Source organism: Pterocles gutturalis, unplaced genomic scaffold (genome assembly GCF_000699245.1).
Source record: "Pterocles gutturalis isolate BGI_N339 unplaced genomic scaffold, ASM69924v1 scaffold40034, whole genome shotgun sequence".
Classification (NCBI taxonomy): domain Eukaryota; kingdom Metazoa; phylum Chordata; class Aves; order Pterocliformes; family Pteroclidae; genus Pterocles; species Pterocles gutturalis.
The window spans coordinates 4,349-15,023 of NW_010132088.1; the positions used below are offsets into that span (position 1 = coordinate 4,349).

The following is a 10,675-nucleotide window of genomic DNA, read 5'->3' on the forward strand; positions in this document are numbered from 1 at the left end:
GTACAGCAAAAGGATGAGAAGCAACAGATGTAAGCTGTAGCAACAGGAATTCTGACTGAAGAAAAAAGAAAAAGATGCAGTGAGGGTGGGTCAAGTACCGGAATGGGTGACCAGAAAGGCTGCAGAATCTCTGTTCTTGGAGATACTCACCTGGACAAGGCCTGAGCAACTGGATCTAACTTGTAAGTCAACAGTGCTTTCAGCAAGGGGTAAGACTAAATATCCTCCAAAGGTCCTTCCAGCCCCAATGGTTCTATTAATCTTGAGCTTGAGCTTCAGGACCAGAAACACAGTTTATTATTTACCTGCTTTCACTGTCTGCTCTAGCAATTATTCTTTATTTGGAAGTCAAAGCACTATCTCCTGAACTATTAAAAAAAAAAAAACAAAACCCAGAAGCATACAGATTTCTAGGCATGCACACAAAGTAAGCGTCAAACCTGCTTTAAGATTTGCTCTAAAACATTAACCTCAAACTAAGAATGCACTGTCTCAAGAGTGTGCACGTGCTTTTTTCCCTTCATAAAGTTGCCCTGGAAATCAAAGACCCCACTTACGTAGCCCAAGTCAACTGACAATTACTCTGAAAGCTTGTATATGAGGCTCTATCAGGTCAAAAACGGACTAGAAGAAATCTAAAATCCTATCATGTTCTCCAGTACTGCTCTTCTGTTACACAAACAGGAAAGTCCTGGCGAAAAAATAAGTCATTATAAAAGTAGTACAATCCTAAAAACACCTGGACATTGGTTCAAAAAACTCCCGAGTTTTTATGTACATTATACATGCCCATTATCCAAGGCCTGACGTAAAAATAAAGTAACCAGAATAACAATGCATACATCGTTTAAGTCTGAACTTAGATCAGCAATTATCTATGAAGAAAACAGCAATTTTGCTGCCAACCCCAAAAATTCTGCTTCTTCTCTCCTCTCTGCCCCATTGTCAGACCAGTATCAAACTCAAAATGCTTTTACTTATTCACTCCGGCCAAAGAAAAATATATGCATAAGCCATTTTAGTGACATTTTATTAAAGTAATTTTTCAGGTTTCACCCTCCCCCTCCACATATGTGCAAACTTCTTTTTCTGGCAGTAAGGCACACACCAATTTTGAGGAGGAAAACAGCTGTAGGAAAATAAGAGAAAGTCAGAAACTACTTTATAAATGGACACATCTTATAATACATTACAATGCTCCCTTTAGTAGCCAAATGGTTCATGAACATTACACTTTGTGTAATATCACAAATGCACAAAATATGCTTAGCATATGATTGCAAAAACAGCAGCACTCTGGAGCCAAGCACATGGTTTAATATTATAGTAATGAGTCTACTTCAATGTAGTGGATTTTAATAAGACTTTAATAATACTGGTATGAAGCCAAATTACATAATGTCCCAAAATATGAAACAAAGCTTTTATAGAGAAAATAAAAGCTCATTGAAGTATAACCACATTTAAAAAAACCCACCACCACCACTGTTATCTAAACAAAGCCATTAGGCATATTTAATTTTAAAAAATCAAATTAGAGAAAAGGAACTCAAATCTATTCCCAGATCTCAAGATAAAATTAAAAAGGATATTATTTTAGGCAACATTTATGAAAATGAAGATACTATACCAGCACTGGAAAACAAGCTAACATCATAATTACCTCTTTCAGCACAGATATGGATATGGGTTGACTATCTCCAATTTCTCTCAGAGGACAAAAAACTATTCACTTACCTTACAGGCTAATTTTAATACTGCACTATCTTAGATTGTCTAGAAACAGCTAAGACCAATAAAATAATTTCCTTCTACAGATGAGAAGCAACTCCAAATAAGAGTCCCAAAGGTGAAGAGACAAATTATTTACTCCCTCAACCCCCTCCAATTCTGGAGTCTTGGGGAAAACAAGGACTTGAAAGCACCTGTAAAGCTCAGTCCAGCACAGACCATTCTCAGAACAACCTCCTCTCCCACCCCTCGCCATGTATGACAGTGTTAAATAGCAATTAAAAGAAAAATCAGTATCTAATTTGTTGGATAATGCATGCAGAATATCACACATTCTTTAAGCTCTACAACCTTTTAAAATATTAGTGTTATGCTAGTTGGAAGATTAGTATTTGCATGGATAGCATTTTTTGTCCTTTATTAGGATCAACTACTTAGCTCCACACACCCAATAGAGAGATCTACATATATTAGCGTATTCCACTGTATTACTGGTTACAATAAGTACTACTGTTAAACTGAGTCTAAATCAATGCTGACAGCCTATCAGAGCATGTGGTGATGAATACAGCAAGAATCAGAACAGTTTTCTTTATGTACATTATATTGTCTCATCTACATGTCTCTAGACTTTTTAAGCAGTTCTGATAAAGGCATTAAAAAATTCTAAGTAGATTTAGATTCCACATGACAAGATGAAGTGATGGGGGACATTTTATGCCTTGGATTTCTTAGAAGTCTACTTTAGCTACAGAAGCCATTAAAAAGTTGTAAGTAACTTCAAGATGAAAGGCATTAGCAGCTTTTTAGAAAAGGATAATCACAGTCTTCTAGAGACTTAATGAGACTTAATTTACAGAAGCTTTTGACTTGGTCTGCTGTTAATTGAATCAAAGTCGATGATGATCTTGTTACACTTTGGCTTGAATTCCCTAAAATAAAGAAAAATACAGATATTAGTTAGTGAGTAGTTAAAACATTTTGCTTGCTTTAGCTCCAGCTAAATTTTTGAAGGAATGGAAAAAAAAAAATTCCTTGAATTCACATGGTTTTCATCTCTATAGGAGCCAATTATAGTGCACCACACTGCGAGAAACCTGGACAAGAAAGACTAAGACAAAAAAGACACATGGGGTGGGTTAGCCTGTACATTCTTTGGTTATTGGAGTTCATAAATTACCCAGGAGTCAAAGGACTTTTAACAACTTAGCTGCAGGTGGTGGCATCATGTTACCAGGGCTGGGGTTTTTGTTCCTATTTATATTTCAAATATTTTTAATATATATTTACAGCTATAGGTACACATATATGAATCCATCAAAATATTTTAACATACCATATACATATGGTATATACACATATATGTATACCTATGTGTATATAAAAGATATTTGGAATATATTTTTATAAATATTTTGATCACTTTTTTCCTGACAAGCTTTCAAAGAACACTTTCAAACTGTGCCTCAGTATATTAAAATATTTTTTGTGCTAGGGGAATGGATCATACAGGGGAAAAATCAAACTAGTTAAGAGGGAATAATTTAAAAACTGTAACTTCAGAACTGTAAAATTAATACTGCCACAAAATGTTTCCTTTTATTATCATTAGAGCATCTGCAACAGCAATTAGCAAGGAAGGTATTTGGGGACTGAGCATATATTTTCCAGCCTACCAGCAAACAAAGGATTATGCAAATAATGTGGATTTAGTGCCTAATTAAGCTCTGCAGTTCAGTTGAAGAGATTCATTAAGTACCACCTACATCCTTAATAATCAATACAAGAATGAATAACAGTCAACACAGAAAAGCACGCACTGCTGACCACAGAAACTCTGAAGACTTTGTCCAGAATAGCAATCTGAAATGCAAGAAACATTTCTCACTCTGGAGAAGTTACAAGATTTCACTTGCAAGAGAGTGATTTATGCTTCTTAGTCAAATAGTCTTAGCAGACGAGAAATACACCAAAAGACTAAAACTGAATTTCAAGTACTGCTGTGCTTCTTCATGGATGTTTCCTAGCCCAGTAGGTACCTTTCATCCTAAAATTTTATCTGTCAGAATTGTTATGTTTGCAAATTTTTTGAAGCCTTTATATTAATACTGTAAAACTTGTTAGAGTTGCAAAGCCTCCCGGACTACATAATTAGCCTCACCCACAGCATGTTATTGCTATCAAACTAGCTGTTGAACAGATTGTCTTTAGGTATCTCTGTCAGTGTTTTTAAAAACCCCACTCTTCAAACATTTTTCAGATTCTCATTACTTTAAGGCAAATATTCCAAGTTTTATCCTTTTCTCACAAGAAAAGCTAAACAAAGAAATCTGGACAGCTTTAGGCACCAAGACTTAATTATGGATGGCTGGTTTGACACTTTCCCAAATTGACTGCAACAAAAAGATTACTAAAAGTTTCAGTAAGGATCAGGTAATCCACCAAAAAATTAAAAAAAAAAAAAAAATCAGTTGGTCATTTCAGTCCAACTCATATGATCACAGGATAAACCAGGTTGTAAGGAACTTCAGGAGGTCATCTAGTCTAACCTCCTTCTCAGAGCAGCAATGACTCTCCCGAGTACAATGTAACAAATTACCATCACACTCACAATTTCACTTGCAGTCCAAGAATGAAATTAATATTCCAAATGGACCATTTTCTCATACAAATGTTAAGAAATTGAAATTTAACCCTACGCAAGGCAAAAAGAATGGCACAACAGTCTGTCAATCCAGTATCTTTTTCAGGCATACCGAGCAAGCCATCTACAAACACTACCAAATTTGGAATAAAACACTGCATGATGCAAAGAAAAACTTTGGCACTAAAGTTGGTCTCTTTCACACAGCATTTTTTTCCTTTCAAAAAGAAAAAGAAAGTTAATCCAAAGTTCTCTTACCTATATATAATACCTGCTAAATCAAACATCCGCCGTGCAGCTGTCATTTCTGTAGTGTCATGATACTTGTCAGACATAAAAATAACTTCCTTTATGCCTAAAAAAGGCATATAGAAAAAAAGTTATAATTACACTGGAAAAAAACCAAACATAATGTCATATGAAAACTGGTGCACAAAATCAGAAAAGGCAGCATTCATTCACATACTCTAGAACTCCTTGGTCCACTCCTACTTCCTAAAATACTACAGACTATACTTGAGAATAAGGCTATGTAAGGTAGAGCTGTTTTGGAAGAGAGTTCTTTCAAAAATGTTGGAAACTTTTTTTCTCCGCTTTTACCTAAGTTTAACTCAGAAAACCAGAACCAAAAACTTGGAGGCAAAACCACAAGATAGACTAGAAATTAAGAATTTTTGCAAAAGTAATTGAAAATTTATCTTTCTACCTCTCTAATACAGATAAAATCCCCCTCAAAGAACTTAAATCCCAAACCCCATTCCCCTTCCAAATGCATAGCTATAAAAGCATAAAAGCATGCTTTTTCCTTTTGTTGTCTGTTTTGTAAATAACTCCCAGTCCCAGGTTCAAATCCTCTTAAACACAGGCTGTCTCAAATTGTTGAATGATCTATCTAAATTACTTAGGCGGGGAGAAGTGTAAAGGTTGGCCCACGAGAAGTTACAAGCGTTTCAGAGCCTATCAAAACCTTATTGTATTTACCAGACAACATAAATATCAATACATTGCAATTTAGTACTGACCTAAGTGCATAAGGAAAAGGATGAGTGACTACATTGAGAGCAAGCAGCCAATCTACCTTGAGTATTATTTGATTTTGATTCTATAACAGAAGTGTACCACAAATACAGAGTACCATCATCTCTCCCCAGTCACCTCTCTTCATTTCAAACCTTACTGACCAAAATAAAAAAGGGATTCTGTTTGCTGCTTTCTTCCTAGAGTCCCATGGCCATCAGTGGCAAAAGAAACTCCCCAGAATAGCAATACATGCTAAGATTGCAAGACTTTTACTCAATGAGCAAAATACACGTTACTTTAAACAGAGATTTTTACGGAACTGAAGCCTACTTCAGATATGCCTAATCTGAAAAAAGGCGACACATTTAGGCTAGCACACTTGCTGCAGTGGCACAGATTTATAACAATTATAATGAAAGACATAATTAAAGTAGGATCATAGAAGTCTTATGACATTTATGAGCAAAGATATTTTAAAATCTTCAAATACCTACCATGCATCACATTCAAATTAAAATTTCATGTATATACTCCCAACAGACCTATTGTCATGCAGAAGTTTATTTCTTTCTGCCCTACTCTATTCAATGTGTCAGAGCACAGTAAAATTGACAGTAATTATATGCAAAGCCTGTGTTGTTCTTTGGCAGCTCCTGGTCTAAGAAGCTACAAACCTAAATTAGAAGCACGCTTAGAACCACAGAAGATGCAATTAGCACTGGAAAAATCTGGCACCATTCAGATGCAAAAAACAACCCCAGAAGTAGCATCTTATGAAGTTGACAGTGCAATTAATTTAGATCTAACAGCAGCAATTTAACATCAAATACATGCATGATAAGATACCAAGGAGCAAGCAGCATTGCAACCCTGACAAATCAAGCTGGCACTACTCCTTACCTGCCTGGATGATGAGCTTTGCACATTCATTACATGGAAATAAGGCAACATACATGCTGCAGCCTTTCACATCAGCTGAGTTTTTGTTCATGATGGCATTCAATTCGGCATGGCACACTGATTACAAAAAAAGGGAAACAATTCGAAACACCATTCATTAAAATAAATCAGTCAAACTAAAATTAAAGTGTTACAATATAACTGCTTACATCCTTTCAAAGGCAAATAGCTTGCACAGCTTGTCATAAAGGGCAGAGGAAGAAATAAAAGCAGAAATACCAAGATCAATGAAGGTCAATTGTTCTGACCAGGCTGCCGATTAGTAATGATATCATTAAGCACATTAGCACTGCCATTTGCTAACACCTATTGCAGGCAACAAAGCCCTAGGCTGTGGGCCAAGCAGTCACAACCACCCTAAGTGAAGCAATATCTCACAGCTTCACATCTCTCTGGAGTATCTAATTGCCAGTATAAAACAGCTCATTTATGTGTTTACATGCACAGATAGGAACAGTCTTACAGTTATAAGAGCACGCTGTGCGCTCTTAAAGGCAGGAGAATCGCGAAGTAAAACTGAGCAGCTCTGTCCTCTGGGTCTCAGAACGGCTCAGCACTGCTGCATGATTCTCTCACCCCAAGAATACACAAGACACACTCAACCATAAAAATGTCCCAGCTTTAATATTAAAGTGAGTTTACTGCTCATTAAAAATGCCAGACTTCCCAAGCAGGAAAACAAAGTCCTCTATTTCTCCATGGATTTGAGACAGACCAGGTAGCAACAGACTACCCTGCCTTATTCCCCTGTAACACAACAGCTCTTTCTGGACAGATCGCACCTTAGGGTTTAAATTTTTGTGCTGTACACATCCGCAGATTATCTAATGTGTTACCAGCACAGATGAGAAGAGCACAGTTTCTGTGTTATCCACCATGAACCTCTGAAAAAAACATTAGGATCTCTGTGAGAACTTCCTGTTTACTCCTAGGAATGACAGCAAGTTGCATAATTCATATATCTACCTACTAAGAAACTGCCTGCTGCCCTGACTTACTTCATAAACAGGTGCTGAAGTGTGGTGTGGGTTGGAGCTCACCTAGAGACCTGCATGTGCAGACAATATTAGGAGCTTTTCCATTGCTTGTTTTGAAGAACAGATTTAAAAAAAAAAAAAAAACCAAAGCAGTTTTCCTCTCTCTTACATACATGCAAAAATTAAAACAGGCAAAGTTTCATAGCACAAGTTCATAGTATACTTGCTACTGTATACTGACCTCTGTGTGAATGATCTCACCACCCAAAGAATAACTGAGTGCAGCACCTTCAACACACAGAAATGCTTGCTGAATGGAAATGTTTTCCGTATGCTCTAAATGTCTACATGGAGTTTTCTATATAACAGCTAATGCAATAGAAATTTACAGCCTAACTCACAGCACACAAGCTTTCCCTTGTAGACAAGTCACAAAGGACCAAACACTTGCTAAAGAAAGCTCAGTATCAACTTCTACAAGCAGTCCCCATCATCATCAGTACCATGCTGTCCACATACCTTCTCATAACCAGTAAAGCCAGTAACTAAGATAAAAAATAGGAAATTAACAAAAAAAGCCAACAAGTGCCATCAAATTAAGGTTTTGATTACTGTTATTACTGTTGCTATTGCAACTCTAATTAGGTCACTGTATTTTAAATGTATGCCATTAAGTATACAAGATATACAATTATATGAACCTATACATTTAGAAAACCCATAAAATACATTTAACTCCAACTATATTACTGAGTTGCACTCATCTTATGTAGCCTTCACAATAAATAGAGAATTATTTTTCTGTGGTTACAGAGGATTGAGTGAAAAAGAGTATAATTACTTCTGCAACTGGAACTAGGTTATGTCAACAGGACAGAAACATCACTTTTAAGTTTCTTTGAACAGTATACTTATGGTCTAGGCAGAAGTCTAAAATATGGAAGGCCTCTAGACAGAAGGATAAAGGAATGTCTTCAAAGGATCACAGAACTAAAAAAAAAAATGCTAATTCCTTCAGTAAATATTTTTCCTTCAGTAAACCTCAGAAATCTTCAGCCATAAAGCACGACAAGTTTCATTATTAGTACTGGAACAAGCTTTCTTCCTGCACTGATGAGAAAGAAAGACTCTTTCGGCAGACTTCTACAAACTTTAAACAACAAACCTCTTCCCAAGCAAAAACAAGTTTGGGCCAAAAATAACTTATAGAAGACAATCAGCCAGAGTGACAGAAAAGAGAAATTTTGCCTCCTGATCATCTTAACACAATCTAAAGTTAAGAACAATTACGACTCTCCAGTGTGGAAAGAAGACACAGGACAGTAATAAGGAAGAAGCAGAGACTAATAATTCCAAGACAAGAAGTAGTGGGGTCTCCAACAAACCCAGCAGGCTTTACTTTCAAAAACAAAAGGAGGTAGATTTTTCATGCACATTGCAGCCTAACTGAGTATTTCTTACTGCACTTACTACAGAAAGTAGCATGGGACTAGAAGTCTGCATTGATTCCAGAAGTCATCTTTTTCTTTCCAATATTTCTTTTTTTTACTCTACTGGGCTAATAAATACAAAATCATTTTAGTTCAGTTGCTGGAACTTGGAAGAATATTCTGGGGAACTATCATTACATGTGTCTTTGTTTTATATGTTTCCCTGGATATCTGCTACTGGCCCCTGTAAGGGATATTATGCTAGATGGTTCTTAAGAAAGTATAGGCATCACACAAATATTTTTAGGCTTTGTCCCATCACTCTTCATTCCCTTTTCCTCACATTCCCCTCTCTCTTCTCTGGTGGACAGGCATTGACTGTTAACCCATTTATAGATAAGATAGTCTATTATCCCCAGACTTTTCTTATAGACCTGCCCAGCTTTGTACAGAGCACTAGTGAGAGACAGAAAACAAATCCAAGAGTCTACTAAACACCCTCTTGTTAATAACTAAGTAGTTCACATTTGGAGTGTTACTAAGTTTTCTAACCTGTTAAGAGCTCCTACTGTATAGTTATATACTGTTCTCTCTCAGACAATAAGAAGCTAACTTAAAATAGCCTTTCACAGGTGCACAGTATTCAGAACTCTGAAAACTGTGTATTTAAATGGACTGGTAAAACTAAGAATTTTTACTATACCCTATGGGGGGGCCCAGGTTTTGGGGTTTTTTTGGGGTGGTTTTTTTTTATTTTTTTTAATAATATTCACATATAACCAAAATAATATTAAGTCTGCAACACTGGTTTCCATTATGGAAAAGTGGCTTGAAAAGTATTCTCGAAAGGCTTCATTAGCTGAAGAAATAACCATGCAACAAGAAGTTAGTGTGTGCTCTGACATTCCCACCACCTGCTACTATATTCAGAGAGGAAAAAAAAAAAAAAAGGCAACGGAATGACTGCTTCCTTAGTGGTAGTATTAACTGATAGTGTTTCTATCGTTTCTCATTGCATACTGCTTTGTGTTGCATATATGACGGAGCACTCATCCTTAAGCCTACCTGTAAATAAGAGACCCCTGCTTACCCTAAAGGGTTATTTTTCAGGATTAACCACTTAACATGAACATGCTCTTACAGGGTTGCAGAGTCAGAAGTACTCTTCCCATCTACTAAAAGTGTTCTCACTAGTGATTTTATAAGAACCACAAGACTAGTCAAAGTGTTTCATAATACTGTTTAAAGGCTTGATGAAGAGCTTGGAGCAGGGACCACCATAACGTGTCATCTTTTAAGAAGCAATCAAAGGAGGGGCTGGGGGGAGTGACCTTTCTATGTGATTAATTACCAACTAACTGAGCCGGACTAGGAGTTTTGAGAAATTATGCACTAAATATGGTGTTACATTTAAAAAGAATACATTTCAATGCATACAGATTGTCATACAGCAAGTATTGACTTACTTATTAACAGTTTTTATACTGCCATGTTAACCAACTTGACAAATATTACAGGTTCCCAATACAGATATATGGTAATAGCACAGCATTCTTCAACATAAAGATGACACAGAAATGGATACAGGGAGTTCTGTAATTTGGCCCACTTCTTCTCAGTCTTTTGATAAAACTTTACCTTTTCATGTTCATCCCTTGTCCCTCTCATCTTTGTCCAAGCTCCACCTAGCAGTTATCCTTTACTCGTTGGACCTCTGATGCTGGATGTAGCAAGGATCACAGAAGGGACCAAAATATTATTGAAAGGAACAGGGACTAGAGTGACAACCACTGGGGACAGTGGTGCATGGATCTGGAATTTGTAGAATGACATCAATCTTTTTTCAACCTTTGTGAAAGCGTAGCGATGGTTGCTGCATCAGGGGAAAGCAGGACGCTGCTGCTGTGCTGACA

The 10,675-nt window shown here is 36.6% G+C and overlaps 1 protein-coding gene across 1 annotated transcript in view; it reads right to left on the reverse strand.

Annotated features, from left to right (window-relative positions):
• Positions 1-1,349: 1,349 nt before the first annotated feature.
• DCTD (dCMP deaminase) overlaps positions 1,350-10,675 on the reverse strand; it is a 19,541-nt gene continuing 10,215 nt past the window's right edge. The window contains exons 4-6 of the mRNA XM_010080795.1: positions 6,296-6,412; positions 4,634-4,730; positions 1,350-2,663 (exon numbers count right to left, since the gene is read on the reverse strand). Of these exons, the coding sequence (XP_010079097.1) occupies positions 2,585-2,663; positions 4,634-4,730; positions 6,296-6,412 (293 nt within the window). The 3' untranslated portion in view covers positions 1,350-2,584. The remainder of the gene's footprint in view (positions 2,664-4,633; positions 4,731-6,295; positions 6,413-10,675) is intronic.